This window comes from Glycine max, chromosome 4 (genome assembly GCF_000004515.6).
Source record: "Glycine max cultivar Williams 82 chromosome 4, Glycine_max_v4.0, whole genome shotgun sequence".
NCBI classification, from domain to species: domain Eukaryota; kingdom Viridiplantae; phylum Streptophyta; class Magnoliopsida; order Fabales; family Fabaceae; genus Glycine; species Glycine max.
This window is the reverse complement of record NC_016091.4, coordinates 2,202,632-2,225,154: the sequence shown is the minus strand read 5'-3', so window position 1 is coordinate 2,225,154 and position 22,523 is coordinate 2,202,632. Positions and strand designations below refer to the sequence as shown.

Here is a 22,523-nt window from a genome sequence, read left to right as displayed (position 1 = left end):
TAAACATACATCACATGCACATACTTTTAGAAGCATTAAACGTTTATGAGCCAAAGAAGGCCACTTTTCCAACTCAAGCATATGGAAGTCACATCCCTGGATCATGCAATGTCTATTCCAGTGGCTAAATTTTATTGTTTTCCAGAGAAGTAGTTGGTGTAAATGCTAGTTGTAATTCTCCATTTATACGTAATATAATTATGCAGATTTCGATTGATCGAGGAGAAAAAGGTATATAGAAAGTGATCCATCCAGTGCTTTCGATCTCTAGATTGTTTTAGAACGCCAAGTTACCAATTAGCATTGCATAGGAGACAAAAAAAGATGGACCATGCGTGGCCCGTTTCTCCCAATAAATCTTGTAAATATTGTTTTTAAAAAAATTGTAAAATTAAATTAGAGAAAAGAAGCTTTTAAAATTCTATGATGAACTAACCAAGCACGAAACCTACTTTCGTTCTATTTCGATCTGGCAAGCAAACGGATAAACGGGAAAAAGCGGCTTCGAGTTCAGCACCAGCCAGAAAGCTCCTTCAACATTAACCCAGAAAAAGAAAAATACTATAAAGAAATCAAATCAACTAGCAAAACAAAACTTAACATAATAATGCACACACATATCCAAATGCTGTCCGTGTCAATGGAAAACACACCACAGCCCCACATACTCACGGCAAAATGAAAATGTATCATATGTGCTCTAGATTTGAAAAGTGACAATGAGTTTACCAATAAATCAAAATAACGACGAAAATCTGAATTGACGTTCGGATAACACAAAACAAGTACCCCCGGCCCCTTTAATTTCATGCACTAGAATCATCGCCATAATCATTTTTTTTTTTCAAATTCTTAACTGCTTTTCGTTCTAGCTAGCTAGCTACTTCACCTTGCGTTAAGATCAGTGAATATACCGAGGAACAACCATAATCAATAATTCTAACAGGACTCAATTGATGACCAAAAAATAAGAAAAAGGAAAAAAAGACTCGGTTTCTTCAATTATTGTCCGCATAGATAGATAGACACGTCTTTAGGACCTTGGAGGTTGGAAGAATTGCGTACCAGCCATGAAAGCATTCAACGGAGCTGGGTAAAGTGAAGGGTCAAATGGGCTGTTCCCACTTGTTGTGGCTGTGGTTGCGGCGGCGGTTATAAAACCAAGTTGTTGAGGTTCACCACCGGAGGAACCCTCAGCTGCTGCACCAGTGTAAGAACTTTCAGGACCTTGATCGTAGAGAAATCCCTTGAAAACATGTCCTCCGATGTTGACAGAGGTTTGATACGCATACTGTTCATCTGAAGCGTCCACTGCGCTCACTCTCACACACCGAAACAACGCCGAAGTGCTCACTTCAGCTGGGAATTGTCCCAGCTCTAACCCTAAGTAATAATAATCGAAAAAATTAATCAACATCAAAGAATTAAAATCATTAAAAAAAAAACTAGACAGGTCTAACTTGAGCCCTCTATTTTTCCAATATTATCACAGAATAATAATTAAAAAAAAAAGAGTATATCCAACGTCTCACATGGATGGAACTAAAATAATTTCGTCAGTTTTACTTAAAAACAGTGATGGAATATGGAAAAAGAAGAAAGTGAGGAACAGAAAAAACAAGACCAAAACGTGTGATGGGTGAGCATGGAGCGGCGTTGTTGCATTTTCATAGTCAAATAATATAGACTATAGTTAGGTGTATGTAGTCATAGGAGACTACAATTAGTTTCCTGAAGAGATCGCAGTGAATCTGTATGTAGTCATATATAGAAGACTAGTTCAAAAAGTAACATGGTTGAAATTAAATTAGTGATGGACCAAAATTCAACCATTAAGCATATATTATATTGTGAAATTTTGAAACCTGTAACGGGTTGTGGAGCGGAGGCAAGTTGAGTACTAGTAGTAGTATCTGGATGATGTCGTTTAGGAATATTGTCTCCTACTCCACGGAATTGTTGTTGTAGCTGCAACTCAGCGAGTTGCTGGTGTCGTTCGCGGCGCTTGGCTGCGGGAACCCAAGTGCTCTTGACGTGGGTCTGGCACTGAAACCCTCGGCTCTTACAGCAAGTCCTGCATCTAAGATGCGCGCAGTCTTTCTTGGCTTGGTTCCCACAGTCCTGACAGTTCATGCTCATGCTGCTGCTGCTGCTTCCTCCAGTCCTCATCACACTTAATCCAAATCTCGTAGACTCATCCTCCGACACGCACAATGAAACATCCTCCGACCTGTTCCTGCGACTAGGACCCACTCCAAACGCAAAGTAGTTGCTCAAGTGATACGACGACGACGACTGTGGCCATATCTCGAACCCACCCTTGTTGTTGTAGATCTCCTCGTTCCTCAACAGCAATAGGTTATTCTTGTCTCCTTTTTCTACTTCCTCTTCTTCCTTGTTTTGTGTCCCACCTAGAGAGAAGAAACCAGCCATTTGTTGCACCCCCAAGCTAAAACGATTTTCCCCAATTCAGACACAATATCCATAGCAGAACAGAACCTTCGCGAATCTTAAAATTAATCTTGTCCTAAAGATCCAGGCTACAGCTGTAAATTTTCGGATTACTAATTAACAAACAAACACACTACTAGGTTAATTTGCTTAGTAGTAGTAATTTTGACCCAACCGTCTTTTTTCTTTTTTGTCTTGTTCACGCTTACTATGTTGGGTGTCTCATATATGATCTTCTCTGGCTGGGTTGGGTTTTTGCAGCTTTTGGGGGAAACTGTTTCTCAACCAAAAAAAGAAAACAAATGGTAATTTTTTTTGAAAAAAAAAGAACAAGAATTACTAAAAATGAGTAAAAAGAAGAGAGGATGTAGAGTTGGTGAGGCTGAAATCTCTTGGGAAGCAATTATGGCACGGAATTAGAGCCTCTGCTACGCCGCCATGGTAACTGCACCCACTACTCTACTGTATAAGTCTCATTTATGAAATACGGTCTCACCAATCCAACACTATCTCTCTCTCTCTCTACCTCTTTGCTTAGACCTTAATTAGAGTACTAGTACGCTACAGAAGAGGAATTCGAGCTGGCTCTGTAATTGTTGCCATGGTGCTATGCCTAACTGAGAGTGTGATTATGTGATGAGGGTGAGAGAGAGTGTGTCATGTGTGCGTGGGGGAACATGAAAATCTATCACTAAGACTCAGCATTTCTCTACAGTTCTCTTTCAGTTTCAATAAATCTCGGCCGGGATGAGAGAACCACATCTCTGCTTTGACCATCCAACGGACCTTACTCTTCCACGTGTCATATCACCAGCTTTTGCTTATTCGTCCTTGCACCGGAAAACCCGCTGGTACTTTCTCTGACCGTCCCCATAAATTAAGATAGTTTTTTCTTCTGTTTTTTAACGTCTCTGGAGCAGTCTTCCCCATTGAGGAATGCTAATACTAATTCTGTGCATCACTCAACCATCAACATGCATCTACGTCGCTCGTTTCACCACATACGTCTCCATCACTGCTCAAATCTTTCACTCCCAATCCAACGGCTCTCATAATTCTTACCCTAGAAATATTGTCAATATTCCTTCTATGCCAAACTGATATTTAAGATTTTTTTCATAAATATTTTTCTTTTCTTTCTTAATTTTAATAAATATATTATTAAGTTTTCTAAGATAACATTATTTATTACATGTTAAAATTAAAATAGATATTTGAATATTTCATTAAAAAAAATAAAAATATCAATTAATTTAGTTTTTTTTTCAAAGATTAAAATTATAATTGATTATAGGATGGAGGGAGTAAATTTTTATTTTTGACTTAATTTGAAATGTTTAACATTGATTTCGAAATGAGCGGAGGTTAATTAGTCATGGGTGTAGTGTATTGTGACCTACCTACGGCGAGTATTTATAATTTGGTTTACCTGTTATCTTTCCCATGGCCATGCCTCGTATTCCACCTCAAAATTCTTCGCATAATGATTATATGATTGACTTGCAATGTGGCAATAATAATATGTTAATTGATGGAAAATTTGTATGGGGGCATTAGAAAAACAGTTTCGTCGCTGAGAGGTCAACACCTGTGATGCAAAATTTGGCCAGACACAAGCCTGGAAATACATCCCGTGTCGTCTACATGGAACTGGCACACACGGGCTTTGGTAACAAGTGGGGTACCAGAAGCGTGTTGATTTTAAGCAATTTTAAAAAGGAGCAAATTAAATGCATTGAATTCTAATGTGCTTGGAGGATAGTTTATTAATATTTTTTTATCTAGTTGCACCTTCGTTTGTTTCCTCATTGGGTGTCTTGGCATATTTACGTGCATATGATGTTCAAATTAAGATTGCACCAACTTTCTGCCCAAATTGTGTTATTATTAATTAAAACAACTTTCTTCCAATTTAGGTCTTCCGTCGTGGAGCATGCATTACACGAAACCTCAAAAATAGTGAGACTATTTCGCATTTGATATATAATAGATGATTGTTATATCATGAAACGGTGGATAAAATATTTATTTCTCTTTGTTTCTTCCATTAGCTCAGCAACTAACCTCATACGTTTCTCATCTTATTCACAGTGTTATTTGTCATAAAAAAGTTTCACCGAGTTAGTATTAAAATTAATGATCATATTCATATGGTGATATATATACCGAGAGTCATGCTATAATCACGATTAACTCACTTTACTTCATAAAAATCAAACTAACATATATCTTAAAGATAAAAAAGAAAAAACTAATTAATTTAATTGTTTTTTTAAAATAGTATACATAGTTGACATATTGCAATGTGTTTAGGACTTAAGTGCCTAAATTTGAATGGATTGAGAAACATATACAGGTATAGGAAATGGATATATTATTAGATGCAATTTTAAAAAAGAGAAAATAATTTAAAATTGTAAAAGAGATACATATTTATGTATATAATCAATTTTAAATCCTAATCTCACTACTCGATGTATATGATTTTGAGCACCCCATTCTACTCTCTTTTAATAAATTCCTTTTGCCTATAAAAAAATCAATTTGGATAAAATTTTAAAAATATAGATTAAAAACTTTAACACCAATATATATATATATATATATATATATATATATATATATATATACTTACATAAAATTAAATTAAAAAATCATAAGAATAACATGTCATTTTTAAAATAGAGTGAAGTTATTAATGGAATCACTCTCAGTAGAGAAATAACAAAGGAATTGCTTTGATAAAAGTACATTGAAATGCTTCTGAGTTGACTTGGAGTAAAAATAATTTTAGTTTATACACATAATTCTTCTGAGTTGACAATGTTGTCAATAATCACGTTGCCCTTTCCTTGAGTAAATTTGTTGTCTCATGGACCTCGTGCCACTTAATCGATGGTCGTACTTTCTACTGCGTGCGTAGCAAGTCGTATGGTAGTAGTAGTTGTTAATTTGCTTCTCTCGCCGAAATTATAGCAGCAAATGCTGGAATAAGAGAGAGAGAGTACTAAGAAGTTTGGCGTAGGTTAAGGATTAAACAGCTTCGAACTCAGGGAGATGTCATTTTTTTTTTTAAAAACAAAGAACAAAAGACACATATACATTACAAACTCGTTAGTTCAAAAACCATATATAATTGAAACAGGGAAAATAGCGAATGAGATTAATGCTATCCTCTATATGCACTTCCACCCACAAAAAGATAACTAACTTGATTCGCCTTTCACAATAGGTGATTTATAATTTAACTATATCAATTCTTACTAATAATTAAGATTATTATTTTATCTTATTTTTTAAATTAGAAAAGTTTCCCATCATCCACTTTTAATACTAAACAAATAATATAGCAAAGGAGCACTTTCTGTCCACCGTACTAGATGCAAAATAAAATGTAAACTTCTATGATCCAGTATCACGTGAACCACCAATGTAATTAATTTAACACAGGTAAATAATTGACCCAATAATATAACAAAACCAGGTAACAGAGGTAAAGGCACGACCTAAAGCTGGCAGAGCGGCTGTACACACTGCTTCACAGTCTAATCTAAGCTAATCGATATGTCTTGACATGTTTAAAAAAAAATTGTTATTTTTTTATTAATAAATATTAATTGTTTAAATATTAATTTTTATTAATAAAGATAATCAAATTTATAATTTTTTATTTTATTTTTTTCTTAATCATTAGATTCATCTTATATTTCTTTTTTATACCCAATTAACCAATATGGTAAATAGAGATAGTACTATTCTATCGTTCCGAAAACAAAACTTTGTATTCTAAATTAATTTGTTATTTGGGGCCAGAGGAAGCAAATCATATATCTTCCTCCTTGCCTTTCTACTCTCGCTACTATTTTACTATTATTATGCAAATTAGTGGACAAATTAAAATGATTCTCTTAGGTCTCAATCTTTGATGGACCCTTTCATTAAAATGAACCCTGAAGCTGGTCAACAGGGCCGACAACACTAAATTAAGAAATGTATCCCAAAACCAAACGGGTTTATGTTAAAGATCCCAAGCTCAAGTGATTAGACTTGATTAAGTATTGAATGAATCATTGATAATAAAGTTTATCCTGACTCATATATTGCTGGCTAATCGAGTGGAGGATTAAGAACTAAGTACTTAAGGTATTGCCCATGATGCCATGATTGTTGGAAACAGGAGAGCTAAAGGATTGAGAAGACGTAACCTTGTTCTTTTTTTCTTTTTTTTTTCCCTTTCTTTCTCGGTCGCATACTCTTTCATCTGTCCGATTCCATATCATGATTGGATTGTAGACCAACTTGATAGTCGGTTCGGGCTGGCCCTAACAATTTAATTTACCTTGCTTAAGTAGTCATCATTATCGATCGTGCTTCTTTTCTTTTAAACCCTTAAGAATCTTCAATGGCAACCTAGGTGATTCCTCCTTTGAGATTTTAACACTCCCATCATTATAAATTAATTATATTATACAAACATAGCAGGATACAGTTGATAAATAATCATATCTTTTATGCATATGATCAAAAGTTTTACTTTTATGGAAAAATATTTGATATGGGAGAAGTTAAACTTTTGAATAAATCTTAGTAATTTAAAGGATTAATTATTGAGTTTTTATCAAAAGATATTCTCAGTTCACTCCAAAATTAATTTTATTCTTTTTTCTAAGAGAGAGATAGTTAAATTATAATTTTATTAGTTTCACAAATTATATATATTCTCTCTTTTTTTATAGAAAAATATATATTGCGCTTTGGTTTATTTTAATAGAAATAAACCTCGATGATGAATAACTATGAATGAGTGTTTCAGATATTTTTTTTTCCCAATAAAATACTCGATAACAAAGACTCATATTCATACACCGTAAGCTATATAATTTATAGTATATCCGGTAATAAAGTTTGTAGCACAATTACATATGATCGAGTTCAAGGTTTTCAGAAAATCAATGATACACAAATACTCATTTATTTTAAATATCATACTAGCACATATTATTTTTTCTCTCTTTTTTTTTTCTTATCACAACATGAATTTTATAATATCTATTATCTCAAGATATATTATAGCATAATGTGTGTCCATCAAACATTTAAAAAAAAAAGAAAAAAAAGTTTAAATTTTAAATGTGCCTATTAATAGTTTAAATTATTTTACTAAAGTTTTTTTCATCTTCCAAAAAGAAATATTAAATTAATTCGGTTGTAACTTTGATAATTATTACATCATTTTATAATTTTTAACTTAATGGTATTTTCTTAAAACTCACTGTTAGATTGAAAGTTCCTTTCACATATATCATATATATGCAAAATTTTATATTAATTCAAAATCATTTGTTACCTTGATCATCTAGATTAGAATGGACGTAATATAAATATTCCAAAATATACTAAAATATGATCATTTGATTATCTTATTGATGTTGTTATTAAATTTTTGAGAAAATTTGACACAGACAATTTTAGTAAAATGTAAATAAAATTTAATGGAACAATAAAAATTATTATATATCAAGTCATAAAAAAGATGTAATAATTATCAAAATTACATCAGTATAATTTAATGTTTTCTCATCTTATAAAATTCCACAACTAATAACAAGATTAAGACCTGGTTGCCATAGTTTAAATTTCTCCACAGCTAATTTGCAATTTTATATATTGATGTCAAAAAACTAGCTGTTGTATATTTTGTATATTTCAAAAGGTTACTATTTTTTATTTTAATTTGGAATATTTTCCGGTATAATGACATTTTATGCCATATCTTATTACCATTTTAGTTAGCCATAATTTTTGTTTTAAATTGATTTTAATACCTCATTTAAACATATAATTATTCATTATTTTAATTAATTATATTTATTATACATTATTATTATATGACTTTTTTTTATCTATAACAAGATGCTTTCTCTCCTTCCTCCATGTGAGATGGTATCATCCATTCTCTTATCTCCTTTTGGGTTATCTATTCACATGTTTTACTAGTCCATTCTGATATCCTGATATCCCGATTATTCTGGAGGAGCCTGATAAATTTGGGGGGTTTGCACATTACGCAAATAAGTCGTTAATGATAATGTGTCTAACACACGTCTTAGGCTTAATCTATTCGTTATCATATTTATTTGCAGATTGTGTTTGTGAATGGTTGACTTGTGGTTGATCAAGGATTTGAACGCAAATGACAACATGTAAGTACATAGTAAATGAAAATCTTATGGAGTTAGGGTTCATCTTTTCAAAGGATAATGGCTACGGGTTCAATTCTTGACATCGATAAAATCTCGTTGGGTGAGCAATTATGGTTAGGAAGATCTCATAAGAGTTAAAAATATATGATTTAAAAAACATTCCTTTCGTCATAAGAGAATTCGAATACAGTCAGCAATTAGAAAGAAGAAAATTCCCAAAAGCCTTGGTGTCTAGTAGGAAGACAGTGTAGAATACATATAGCTCATGGTGTGGTCCATAACCATATGCTAAGAAATGATAGCAAACGAATGATGGATGATCACGGGGTTGGATATCCAAAACCTAGTAGTGATAGGCTCAGTCGAAGGTTTTGACCGTTACACTTAACCAATTTAACTTTCCAACGAGGTGCAACCAACTGAAGGTTTGAAATCACTATATTCAGTGTAGTGGTGGTAGATTTAGATTATATATGCAAGGTTTTAGACTCAGTTATCACCATTACAACAAAAAAGCCAGTGAAAGATTTTGCTGATGGAGTGTTTCAAAGCTCTAATATGAAATTTCAATCAATGGAAGGAAATCTAAACGAATTACATATTGGCATGGACTTTCTAAAGCATTGACCCCTTCGGTGATAATTCACATATACACCAAAGACTCTTTTTATGGCAGGTTATGGCAGGATATGATTGGACAAAACAACTTATATTTTATTTTATTATATAATCTTTTGGAATAAATAGTCCTTTTACTATTTATAACATAATTTGTATAAGGGAATGTACAAAATAATGTATGTTGTCTAAGGGGATAAAGTAACCTTATTGTATATTATTTTCACTCATATCTTTGTGAAAATTAATTGAAAAGTTAATTAAAAGTTAAAAAACTATTAAGAAGTTGAAATTTTAACTAGTAGTTAAAAATATAGGTGTTCAAAAAAATTAAACTGAACTAATTCAAACCTTTTTGAAAATTCAAACTGGTTTAAAGAAAAAATCAAATCAAACCACTTTTGTAAAAGTAGGTTGGTTAATCGAACCATTTTTAAAAGAAGTTCGCTTCAATTTAGTTCCGTTCTTTAAATAATTCAATTCATATATGGGTAAAATATGGATAACCAAATTGAACTGAAGGAAGCTAAACCTAAAAGAGCATAACTAATCTACTTTATAAAACTGGTTTGATTAACCAAATCAATTTTATAAAGTGGATCGGAAATAAATTTGTTTGAATTTTTTTAAAAAATCCAAATTTTGCACAACTTTAGATGAAATTTGAAAATATATTTTATTGAATCATAAGTGTTTGTTAAAATTATTTATTAAAGTGGCCGAAAAATATAAAATTACATAAAAAATAAAAATCATAAAATTTTATCTTAAATAAAAAAATTGAAAGGAAATCTAATAAATGTTCAAGGACAAAAGAAAATAAATATAAAAAATTAAAAATTAAAAACTAATGTTTTAGAAAATATTACTTCAAGTAGCGCCTAAAAAAATATTAAAAATTACTAAAAAAATTATTTTCCAAACAATCAAACAAATTTTTCAACTAATAAAAAAACATAAAAAAAACTAAAATACCTTAAAAACACACTTTTTACTTATATCATTCACTTAAAAGTTAAATATTGGTAATTTACCAAAATCCAAAGTAATTTTTTTTTATTTTAAGTCCCTAATATTATTATTTAAGAAAAATATTTAAACTTGTGAGTCGATTATAATTCCAAACCACATAAAATTTTCAAATATTTATAAGTGTGCACACCACTGATTATAATTAAGTTGCCAACAAAGTTTTTACAAAATATAAATAAAATAATACGCCAAACTATATAAGAGTATAGTATTTTTTTTATCTACGGGAATCAAAAGAAAGACTCGGAGAATTTATAATAATTATTCATGGATCATGTTTAACCACTTGAAGTAGACTTCCTTGACTGATAGAGGACTATCCAAGGAGAAAGAGTTGACTTATCTGAACTCAGATGGGACAACAATCACTTGAGCAAGGAGTAAGAAAAGTCAAGGAGAGCTTGGCAAGAAACTAAATTCTCTCACGAAGGAAAGAAAAGAAGGAGTGAAGTTCATTTATTTTAGCAAACTTGTAGAATAAGATTTATTTTTTGTTTTTAATTATATTTTTGGACCTATTTTTGGACTTATAATGGGTTGTTACTTTTTTTATTATTATTTGTAAGTCTTTTAATGAGTAGATTAGTTATTGGGCCTTGGGCCTAATTTAGGATTATTAGTAGGAGTTATAAATAGACTCATTAAATCCTTGCTCGAAAGTTTTTATGAAATTTCATATTAGACACGATTAACAGAATGTCTCTCTTAGTTTTTGTGTGAAACCTACTTAGGTTCTTGTCAAAAAATTCCCAATTTTGTAGAGTCCCAACTTGGTTCCCAATTTGCTGATACTAAAAATTCGATCCGTATACCAGGATTCAATCAATTGGTACCAATGGTTCTTGAAATCCAGTGTTATCTATCCCTTGTATTTTCAGTTTCATGTATGTTTTCTCGTTTGTTTGTTCTGTCAATTTTTTCGTTTAACTCTATATTATTATTTTATCTTTCTTTGTTTTATTTCTTTAAGTTTATCTTTTTATATTTTTTTAATATTCTTGTTCCCAAAATCAAGGTTCCATCATTGACTAAGAGTATATTATTTAATATTCTTGTTCCAAAATTAGTATTACATTTTAAAAAAATTATACCAAAATAAATGTTGCATTTGACTTTTTAATGTAACATTAATTATTCTTTCCACTAATATTTTTAATAAATTCTCTTTCATCTATTTAATAATATTAATTTTATAAAACTATTAGTCTTTTATTTATTTATTATTAGCATCTTATTAGTCTGTCTGAAATATCCTAACACAGAAACGCAGCAAGTAATTTACGGTATAAAAGCATATGTAAACCATAAAGTTTTAATTAATTGTAAATAATAAAGTCTATTTGGACGTGGTTGGCTAGCTATGTTGGTAGTAGTAGTTATTATTATTGCTAAGGATAAGGGTGGGTCAAGCATGTGGGTGAAATGATGGTCGCTGATAATTTTGATATATTCAAACGGAAATTCTGGATTATAAGCTTCGCTTTATGAGGTTAAGGAGCCTCTCAGCCGATAAATTGTCATCATGTTTCATTCAAGGTAACAGAAACAAAACGACACATCCATACCTTTCCTCCATTAAAATATTTGCTTTCATTTTTTTTTTCTACTCAAAAGATTGACAGAGTATCTCTTACTCTAGAGTTAAAAATTAATTTCCTGAAATATTAGAATTTATTTATTGAGTAACTTCTTTTAATACAAACTCATTCATACATATAAACTTATAGATTGAACCTCTAACTATATACCTAAAAGATATTATATGTAAATTATACTACACCATGTTAACAATTATTTATTTGTTGACGCAACTTTTATGCTCTCGTTGCCTAGTGACCCCAGCAGGCAGCAGGAACTGATATTTCGTGTGCACTGCAGGTATATTTCTATGCTTGTACTTTTCTTAAAAGGAAAAGAATAGGTAAAATTAGTATTTTTATTTTATAAAATTTTATTTTTTTCATTAAATTATTATTATTATTTAAAGTTAAAAATAATTATAGTTAACATAAAAAAACATAATTTTTGTGATAAGAACTGTCACTATTAATAAAAAAACTAAAGATAGAAATAAAATATTAAAATGAAAAGCTTTAAATTAAAATACGATAAAATGTCAAATAATCAAATTATTAGATTTTCCAAATAAAAACAAGAAACTCGAGACTTAGTCGAAAGGTTTTTTATTCGGCTACTATATTTTTTTCGTGATTCTTTTTCTTTTTTCTTTTTTTCTCTTTTCTCCCTTACAAAAAATTGTTATCTCGTATTGGTAAGGGTATTATATTTTTATTTCAGTAAAGTTTGAAAACTTGTTTAAAGTATTTATTTATAAAGATAAAGAAAAACGTAAATGGGTTATAACGATTTTATTAATATTATAATATTAATTATTTTCCTAATTAGTTTTACTTTATTGAATGGCATGCACCCTAGCTTATTCTAACCTTTTGAAGGTAACCAAGTCTGTCGATTTTTTTTTATGATCAACGGAAAAGAAAAAAACACTAACTCGCGACAAAAAAACTGCCTCCCCTAGCATCCAGAGACAACAGGGACACTAACTGAGAGTCAAAAGCATGAAACAAAGAGACATCAAAACTGCCATGGTGGCCCAAGTTTGCTGCAAAATCTGCACAAGCATTGGCTTCCTTGTAGATATGGAAGAGAAGTGCTCCAATCCTGTGAAAGCAGCCTTCTATGAAAGTCTATCGACTTTTTAAACAAGACAAAATTCAACATGCCAAATTGAGGCCACGGGAAAGGATAGAAGAGAGTTAAGAGATAGATGTTGTGAATGTGAAAATTGAAGATTTTTTCAAATTTACCTTTGTATTATAAATACACAATTTATAGAATGAAATTATCTAATTGAAATTTGAAAGTGTAGTTTACACACTATACTCTTTTTATCTTTATCCATCTCCTTTAATCTATTATCTTTTATATCTATCTCAAAATTGAATTAATGTTTTAAAAGAATTGTTCAATAATATTAAATGTAAACTTATGTCACATTTTATATTGTTTATAGTTTTTACATTTATAAATATTTATTTATTATAATTTATATTTTTTTAAATTACTTATTATCCTATGAAATGTATAAATAAAAATGCTGGTTAGTAAAAAGAATAAAAGAAATATTTTATTAAAGTAAACGGGATAATAGTAAAAGAAAAATATTATAATAAATCATAAGTTAATCTGTTATTTTATGCAGCAAAAAAAAAATTATAATATTAAAATAAACTCATTTACAAAATAAATTATTTTGATAAAAAATCATAAATTAATCTAGTAATTTATATAATGTAAACACACACTTTCTGTGTGTTATAAATGAGGAGAGCAGGGTCGGAATCCTTTCTAGGCTTTAGATATCAAATTCTTCAAAGGCTTGGGTTGACAATTCGGGTCCAATTTGAAATGCATCTTTGGGCCTATTATTTTGTTAAACCTTCAAACGCTGAAAATGGATCGAACTGCATTGAGTTTTTTTTTTTTTCCTAAAAAAGAAGAGTGCCGCAAATCGCAACATTGTAACATAGAACACACATCTTCAAGTCACTGCTGTATATATATATATATATATATATATATATATATATATATATATATATATATATTTGTTTATTTATTTATTTGTGGCTCATTTGATGACTAGGATAAAAATGAGATAAAGTATAATGTCTTGCTTTAGGGTTAATTTGTTTAGTAGGCTTGACATGATATAATTTGAGATTATTACCTAGAACTCTTGTTGGCTGAAATCAATCTACTTTAGTAACTTGTTATGCACTAATGCATATACATATTATTTTGGGATGAATGTATGCAGGTGAGAAAAGAGAAATAAGATCGACAAAGAAGAAAAAGAGAGAAAATAGACAGTATAATAGAAGTGAAATAAAATAAAAAAATGTGTCAAAGCAATCGGAAAGGACCACATTTCCCTTATGGTTTAATTAAAAAATAATGACAAACGCGCACATCGATCAGAGAAATACCTTGTATATTATATTAAGAAGTTGAAAATAATCGGAAGTGTATAATTTTTTTTAATACGCCCACTTGTGCTATCTCTCTCTCGCTCGCTTATGGTCTAATTAATTAACCTTAGTCTATAAAACCCTTGCATGTGGACAAAGCAAAACGCGCACATCAGAGAAATCTCTTCTTAATCTCGGCATGGCAACCCAAGCTTCACGATCCGAGATTGAGGTTGTGGTAGACACGACCACCTCCAACGATAACAACAATGAGGAACCAACCTCGTTGTCCTTAACGTCGTCCCTGAATTCTATACTAACAAAATTCCATGCAGGTTACTTCAGAATAAGCCTCTCCCTCGGTGGCCAAGCTTTGTTGTGGAAGACACTGATCGAATCATCATCATCACCAACACACGACACAAGCGCCGCTCTACGACGCGTTCTTTGCACGCTTCCTTCCGCAGCAGCTATTCTTGCACTGTGGTCGTTGGCTCTCTTTGCTCTCGTGTTGCTCTCTCTTCTTTACCTCCTACGGTGCTTGTTTTACTTTAAGATGGTAAAGGCGGAGTTCTTGCATCCCGTAGGGGTTAACTACCTCTTCGCTCCGTGGATTTCGTGGCTTCTATTGCTTCAATCGGCGCCATTCGTGGCGCCAACAACAGCAACCTACTTGGTTCTGTGGTGGGTGTTCGCGGTGCCGGTGGTGGTGCTGGACGTGAAGATCTACGGGCAGTGGTTCACGAAGGGGAAGAGGTTTTTGTCGACGGTGGCGAATCCGACCAGCCAGATGTCGGTGATAGGGAACTTGGTCGGGGCACAAGCTGCGGCGAACATGGGTTGGAAAGAGAGTGCAGTATGCTTGTTTTCGCTGGGGATGGTGCATTACTTGGTGCTGTTTGTTACGCTCTATCAGCGCTTGTCCGGTGGAGATCGCCTTCCGGTGTTGTTGAGGCCAGTTTTCTTCTTGTTCTTTGCAGCACCTAGTGTGGCAAGCTTGGCTTGGGAATCCATTGTTGGCACCTTTGATACTGCTTCCAAGATGCTCTTCTTTCTCTCCCTATTCCTCTTCACGTCACTGGTAATTTATTTCATCATAAAAACATACAAAACTATAATTTAATAAATATCTCAAATATCTTTCCATTAATTTTAAGTATACGATTATAACAGCCTCCAAAGATTTACGTATAGTTAAGAAAAGAAAAATGACCTAGTCTAAACATATTTATATTTTTATTTAATCACAAATGATTGACTTACTTTAAAATAATTATTTTAAATTTATAAGTGTTTTGATTCCTAATAAATATATATTTTTTATTTTTGTTTTGTAATAAAATTTTGTTCTGTGTTTCTAATAAAATAAAAATTTTATTTTTAATTTTTAATATTTTTTTAAATCTATGATAAATTAATAAATTTTATATTTATTTTCTAATAATTATTTTCATTTTTTATTAATCAAGACTGAAATAAAATTCATCAATTTATAAGGAAGTAAAAAAAAAGTTATTAATTTATTATGTACTACAATAAAATATTAAAGACCAAAAATAAAAATATTATTTCATTAGAAATTTGATGCAAAATAAAAGTTTATTAAAAATTAAATATTTATTTGAGATAAAAAATATATTAAAATAATTATTTTAAAAATTAATAATTTTTAATAAATAAATTATGATTGAATAACTAGTGTGTAATTATTTTTCTCACATTGTAAAATTAATTTAAAGTGTGGTTGTTTTCATCCGTACGTGCAATAAATTAAACAAATATTTGTAGTATCATATATATACTCTCTCATGGTAGGGGTATCTATATCTCGAATCTCTTTGTCTGCGATCATCCTTCAAGTAATGACAACGCCTACATGTACAGCTGGACATTTACTGGCAGAGAAATTTGTTTATTAATTATCAAATGAAATTTGAATTCATTCACTTGTAGCCAGCGTTTTCATATGAAAATGAAACAGGATTACTGGTAGAGAAATTTATTTATTAATTATCATATATTCATAGTCAACATTTGTGGTCGTCAATTTCAATTTCAACAGCCGATTGGTTGCGGGGGAAACATATTTACGGGTGCGCAGCGCATGGAGCCTCGTTGCCAGCTAATACTAAAATTTATTTAATACATGATTTCTTATTTTTCTTCTTTTTATACTTTTTTTACATTATGATACAAAATATTTACTTATTAATGTCAAAGAATAATTATATATTTTCAATGAAACAAAATAATTATATATTTTCAACTTCTTAATATAATATACCCTATTATTTCTATATTTTTAATTTTAAGATATTCAATTCTTATTAACCTTTAGCTTGAAATATTCATAATTTGGTTGTGTTGAACAGATTTGCAGGCCAACCCTGTTCAGGAGATCTATGAGAAGGTTCAATGTTGCTTGGTGGGCTTATTCCTTTCCTATTACAGCACTTGCTCTGGTTTCAGCGGATTATGCACAGGAAGTCAAAGGAACATTTTCGCACATCCTAATGCTCTTTCTGTTAGCCCTTTCAGTTCTTGTCTCCCTTGCTCTAACGTTGTTCACTCTGCTCAACTCTAAGATGCTTCTACCAGATAACGATCCTATTATTGCAAGCTTGCTCATTAGTTAATCTGTTATACCAACACTAGTAGAATCACCAAAACTTCATTGTTTAATTACAAATTACGCTTAGTACGTAATACAATTATATTGATAATTAGGTGCATGCAAGCGCTATATCTATCTGTATTACCAACGATCAAAATTTCCATATTAAGGCAATAGTTTAATTTCTGTCATGTGTCCGTAATTATATTATTCTGTGTTGGAGCAAACAAGAAAATAAGCTTAGCTAGTTAGGTGTGTGTTGTCAATCGTAAACATGTTACAATATTACATGGGCGTAATTAATATATACGTGAAAAATATGACTATGAATTACTGCTACCAGCTGGACCTATTACACAACCAACAGAAACTTACTGCTACCTCTTACTTGGGGAATTATAAATATAGATCGACTATAGATTTCTGCTTCATGTTACGTCAAAAACAGCCAGACCTCTAGCCATTTATGTTTACCCTATCTGGGCTACGAGACTGCGAGAGAAAAGGCAATAGACATTAGACAGTCAACACTCTTGAAACTTGCTCTCTTTTTTTTTTCATTTTTCTTAAAGAATATTTTTGTTGCCTATCACTTTGTCGAAACGTAAATTAAACGTGTATATATATAGTGTGTAGAAAAAGGAATAGACAGCACATAGGAAGACCAAGACCATACAGAAACGCAGAGAACTACTAGGAAGCCAGAAAAGAAACCAATAGAAGCAATACTTGGATACATAATATTGAAAATTGATATACATTACACTGATATAATATTATAGGTTTAATTAGCCATTCATTTATTTCTTATAGATATACAAATTTTACCCTTTAATTCCTATACCTAGAAATTGTTCGTGTTAGTTCCTACTCACTTTTTAATTTAGTTTAATTTAATTCCTGCACATACTTTTTTAATCTATTTTAATCCTTATAATTTTAGATATAATAGGGGCCAATTTGTTTTCGTTTTCCTTATTATAAGTTTTTAATTTTCTTAGGATTAAGTTAGGATGAACTTTCGTTTGAACCTTTTACATGTTTCTAGCACCTCTTCTTTGATTCCCATGTCATTAAGGACAAGAAGTTTTTCCTTACCTTACTCATTGATTTCTTTTCAACATAAAGAAATTTCCTGTTCCAAATTAAAGAAGCATCACTTGAAACAAAGAATATGCCCTTGACTTTCAGATCATACAAGGTCCATAAAATGAGATTTAAACGTATAATCTCATAATATTCACTCAAATCTCCCGCCATTAGGCCAATGACCATAGTCAATTTAAATTCTTCATAGTTATTTTTAATTATATGAATATACGCTGCATGAATTTAAACACATTATATTTAGTATGATTAGTTTTTCCATTAAAAATATCCATATATATATATATCGAGAAACCAAACATGCTCTCAGTGTCGTACGACGGTAAAACATACTGGTTTTGACATCCAACTTTAACATGTCAAAAGTCTCATCTAAACGTGAAACGAGTTATATATGTATTTTGATATATTTAGGTTTTAACTTATATATCATAATAAGACACACGCAAGTCCGAGGAGGAAGCGAATTCGAACAAGGAATCATCTTGACAACGGTGTTAGCTCAATATAAAGACGACCAAGTTCATGAATCTTCCAGTTGACCAAGTTCCGAGATAATTTATTGGTTCCTATAAATTAATTATGTCTTTGCCTAATTCGTTAATTCGAATTTAGATGAAAATATCTTTTCGTTCGATTCATTTGTCGGATCAAGCAACGATGGGGTAGGTCCTTAGTTTATAATCAAGCTAGACAGATGAAAACAGTTATAGTCTTATAGCCATTGAAAGGTCACATATTTAAAATACTATTTGTTCTAATCACTTACTGACCATCTTTATTAAACATAAAAAAGGAAGCAATGCAAATTTTTCCGATAAAGAAATAAATACTTAATTAAATAGCACAAAAGGTGCATGCTATTTGATTATTCTTGCGAAATGATGGACAAATCACAGAGCATCATCGTCGGGTTAATCCTTCTGGAGTGAAAATACAGCCAAAAATCTAAACAAAATTTGGCATGTCAAAATCAAATGGATTAGGTAGAGGTGTATATGACTTTTTATGTTTTAATTCAAATGCAGATATAAAACTTGGGTTTTTCTATTGTTTTCTTGGAAGCTAGAGAATAGGAGCGACGGACGCTCAAACTTTATCTGCAATATAAGTCCAACAAAAGCAAGGGAAAAACATTAAATGACATTGACAAGATATATATTTTTCAATATCATCAAGAGAATAAAATAATGCTATATCTAAATAGCAGCGTAGAATCATAAAGTTAGCCATATTAACATGCATAGAATTAATTTGACCATAGAGAGATGTAATTAAAATTTAAGATGATCGTCCTAGAAAAATATCTTCGGCTAAGATACAGATTTCACTCTTGCACATATAATAATTTATAAATAATTTATACAATATTATTTTTTGTATTTATTTATCTCTTCCACATCTTATCATTTATTATATTTAAAATTCAAAATTTTCTCTTTTTTTTTTTCTCTTTTTCTCTGTTGGTTGTACAAATATCATTTCTCTTAAATCAAATATAGTTATTATTGATGCGTTGAAATATTTAAAATATGTAAGATTAAAAGTGAAAAAGTGACGTATATTAAGTTTCATAATGTAAAATTAATAATAAATACTTGACATTGTATATGCAAGATTATAACATATTTTGTGTTTCTAGTACAAAATAAAGTAAAAATAAAATATAATTAATAATAATCAATTTAAATATTTAAAATGACATACTAATATAAATTAATTTCCTAAAACTTTTGTGATTAGTCATGGGTAAAGTTAATGAGTACATCGCACACCAGTATGATGGTTAATTAAGGTAAACAAGAAAAAAAAAACTAAAAAGATAATTAAGGAGAGCAAATGAGTACTTCAAAATTTGCTATTAAGGCGTACTGAAATATTCGAAATGACAACACTACAAGGCCTCGACAACGTTAACTTTTTTCCAATTTAGTGGGGCTCGACAAGCTAAAGCATTTTGATGTTTGAACTTTAAATTGCTCTTTCACTTTCATTTAACGCTTAAACCTAGCTACGAGCAATATAACATGGGTATATATAGCTATATATATCATATGCAGATCAATCTTCAATCCCAAGGTTATAACATTGTGTTCAATGCGGAGGCAGCCAACACGGAAACTCGCTTATTATAGAAATCACAGTTTTAAATGGAATGAGTGACAGAGTTTGTTTGTTTTAGATAGGATTGGAGGCATTCAAACGGGAATTGGACAGGAGAAATTCGAGGGAAGATTATGTAATTGAAAAAACTTATTTCGTTTAAAAATATTGTTTTCCATAACTTCATTCCCACGTGAGATGGTAAAGCACTGAAAGTAAATTTTTTTTGACAAATTGAAGTAACCATTTGAGATGGTTGCGGAGGAGTTACACCAAGATAGTTATTAGCATGTATTTAGAAATATTTTTATACACGTATCAACATCATATAATTCAACAGTTGGTGTTAGAAATCTATAAATAAAATAATTCACTGTTAATTTTAGGATTGATACACAATCACTTAATTTCTCATAACACCAACATTCATATCATAGAAATTGACAAATGTTCAATAGGTAACTTTTATGAACTCATGTTTGTTTATTTTACTGAACATTCATTAATCCTTTATTCTTTCTCATTTTCATTTCTTCTCAAAATTTAAACTTTTTCAATTCTTATTTTTTATTATCATTGAAATTATTTAGAAACTAATTATCATTAAATCAAAAATATTTTTATCTAAAGTTATTCTATTATCTTATGAATTACAATCTTATTATAATTCAAATGAACATATTTATCAAAATTATAATTATAATTTATATTAAATATTAGACAATTTTCTATTAAATTAAAAACTATAAATTTACTTATTTAACTAAAAAGAACTCATAATAAAAAATAAATGTTATATCTCACTTTTTAAATATTTATTTGATAATATAATCAATTACTGAAAATTATATTACTATCTTGAAAATATTTTTCTTTCGAGAAATAAATATAATTTTCACCGTTAACACACTCAATTAATCTTCTCTTATCAATTCGGTTCATTTTAAAATAAAGATACCATTTCATGCTCAAACCAAAGATTATAATAATAAAGCAATTTCTATTAACTTACAACCAAACTATATGTAGTATATTGAAAGTAAGTAGCAGTGTATAAAATATAAATGAAAATGTAATTAACCATTTATTCCATGATAAACATACGTGATGAAATTAGATGTAGGGAAAAGCTGCCCTAAGTGTATGAGGCACTGGTGACTTGGGGGGGAATGGTTTACGTTTCCGTGACGGAGTAGGACGGAAAGTAAGGGTCCCCACAGTGCACATGGGAGCTGGTGTTGACGATGAAACTAGAAAGAGCACAAGATGTTTATGACAAAGCGTGCAATAGCTTTCGCTAATTTGGCAAAGAGGCCTCCCATTTGCGGCAATGCAAATGCACCTCCTCTTTCCCTCATTAATTGAAATCGCTGCCCCAGATCGTGCAAGTGAAGAAGCTGCTAGCTATTAGCTATGGCTAGAGGAAAGATCCAGATCAAGAGGATAGAGAACAACACCAACCGCCAGGTCACTTACTCTAAACGACGGAATGGCCTTTTCAAGAAGGCCAACGAGCTTACCGTTCTCTGCGATGCCAAGGTTTCTATTATTATGTTCTCCAGCACTGGAAAACTCCACCAGTACATCAGCCCCTCCACCTCGTACGTTTTTTTTATTCTCTATCTCGTCGAACAAACCCTACCTACCTATCTTCTCTCTTATGTCTTTTTCTTTTTTCCAGAACAAAGCAGTTCTTCGATCAATACCAGATGACTCTGGGAGTTGATCTCTGGAACTCTCATTACGAGGTTCTCTCTTTTCTTTTCTTCAGATTTACTTCTGCCTGCTGCTTTGGAAGTTGTAATTGATAATATATTTTATTTTAATTGGTTGATTTGTCCCCCAGAATATGCAAGAGAACTTGAAGAAACTGAAAGAGGTGAATAGGAATCTTCGTAAGGAGATTAGGTATAATATCTTTCATCACTTCGATCGATCTCTTTGGTAATGTTTTTTTCTTGATCTATATATATGCACATGCATATGTTTTATTTAATTTGTTTATTGCTGGTGTTTGTTCATGGCTTAGGCAGAGAATGGGAGATTGTCTGAACGAGCTGGGCATGGAAGATCTCAAGCTCCTTGAGGAAGAAATGGACAAGGCCGCCAAGGTTGTTCGTGAGCGTAAGGTTTGATTAATTATATGTTCCTATTTATACACTAGTTTTTGCTTTTCTCTCACAAGTATATATATATATATATATATATATATATATATATATATATATATATATATATATATATATATATATATATATATATACACACAAAGATATACATATATATACATATAGATATCTATCGAGAGCGCTCGCTCGCGCTCGCTCTCTGTCGGTGTGTGTGTGTGTGTGTGTGTGTGTGTGAGTGTGTGTGTCTCTGACTCACTCTCACACTCTCTCACAC

At 30.9% G+C, this 22,523-nt stretch overlaps 3 protein-coding genes across 3 annotated transcripts in view; 2 read left to right on the top strand and 1 right to left on the bottom strand.

The window, feature by feature from the left end:
• Positions 1-705: 705 nt before the first annotated feature.
• On the bottom strand, positions 706-3,213 carry LOC100818588 (protein EXPRESSION OF TERPENOIDS 1). The gene is made up of 2 exons (XM_003523625.5): positions 1,866-3,213; positions 706-1,383 (listed from the first exon to the last, which is right to left on the bottom strand). The coding sequence occupies exons 1-2, from the start codon at positions 2,431-2,433 to the stop codon at positions 1,034-1,036; spliced, it is 918 nt and encodes a 305-aa protein (XP_003523673.1). The 5' UTR covers positions 2,434-3,213; the 3' UTR covers positions 706-1,033.
• An 11,195-nt stretch (positions 3,214-14,408) lies between these two features.
• LOC100787036 (S-type anion channel SLAH4) lies at positions 14,409-17,096 on the top strand. Its single transcript, XM_003523511.4, has 2 exons — positions 14,409-15,377; positions 16,669-17,096. Exons 1-2 carry the CDS (start codon positions 14,496-14,498, stop codon positions 16,930-16,932), a joined length of 1,146 nt encoding a protein of 381 aa, XP_003523559.3. The 5' UTR covers positions 14,409-14,495; the 3' UTR covers positions 16,933-17,096.
• A 4,192-nt stretch (positions 17,097-21,288) lies between these two features.
• The window catches only part of LOC100809514 (agamous-like MADS-box protein AP3), a 4,093-nt gene continuing 2,858 nt past the window's right edge, over positions 21,289-22,523 (top strand). The window contains exons 1-4 of the mRNA XM_014774432.3: positions 21,289-21,721; positions 21,802-21,868; positions 21,967-22,028; positions 22,150-22,249. Coding sequence (XP_014629918.1) covers positions 21,534-21,721; positions 21,802-21,868; positions 21,967-22,028; positions 22,150-22,249 — 417 coding nt within the window. The 5' untranslated portion in view covers positions 21,289-21,533. The remainder of the gene's footprint in view (positions 21,722-21,801; positions 21,869-21,966; positions 22,029-22,149; positions 22,250-22,523) is intronic.

Excerpts from the sequence above, each read along its gene's own strand:
- LOC100787036 (XM_003523511.4), top strand. The coding sequence starts at position 14,496 with ATGGCAACCCAAGCTTCACGATCCGAGATTGAGGTTGTGGTAGACACG. Across the intron at positions 15,378-16,668 it reads TATTCCTCTTCACGTCACTG|ATTTGCAGGCCAACCCTGTT; the intron begins GTAATTTATTTC and ends TGTGTTGAACAG.
- LOC100818588 (XM_003523625.5), bottom strand. The coding sequence starts at position 2,433 with ATGGCTGGTTTCTTCTCTCTAGGTGGGACACAAAACAAGGAAGAAGAG. Across the intron at positions 1,384-1,865 it reads CGCTCCACAACCCGTTACAG|GGTTAGAGCTGGGACAATTC; the intron begins GTTTCAAAATTT and ends ATTATTACTTAG.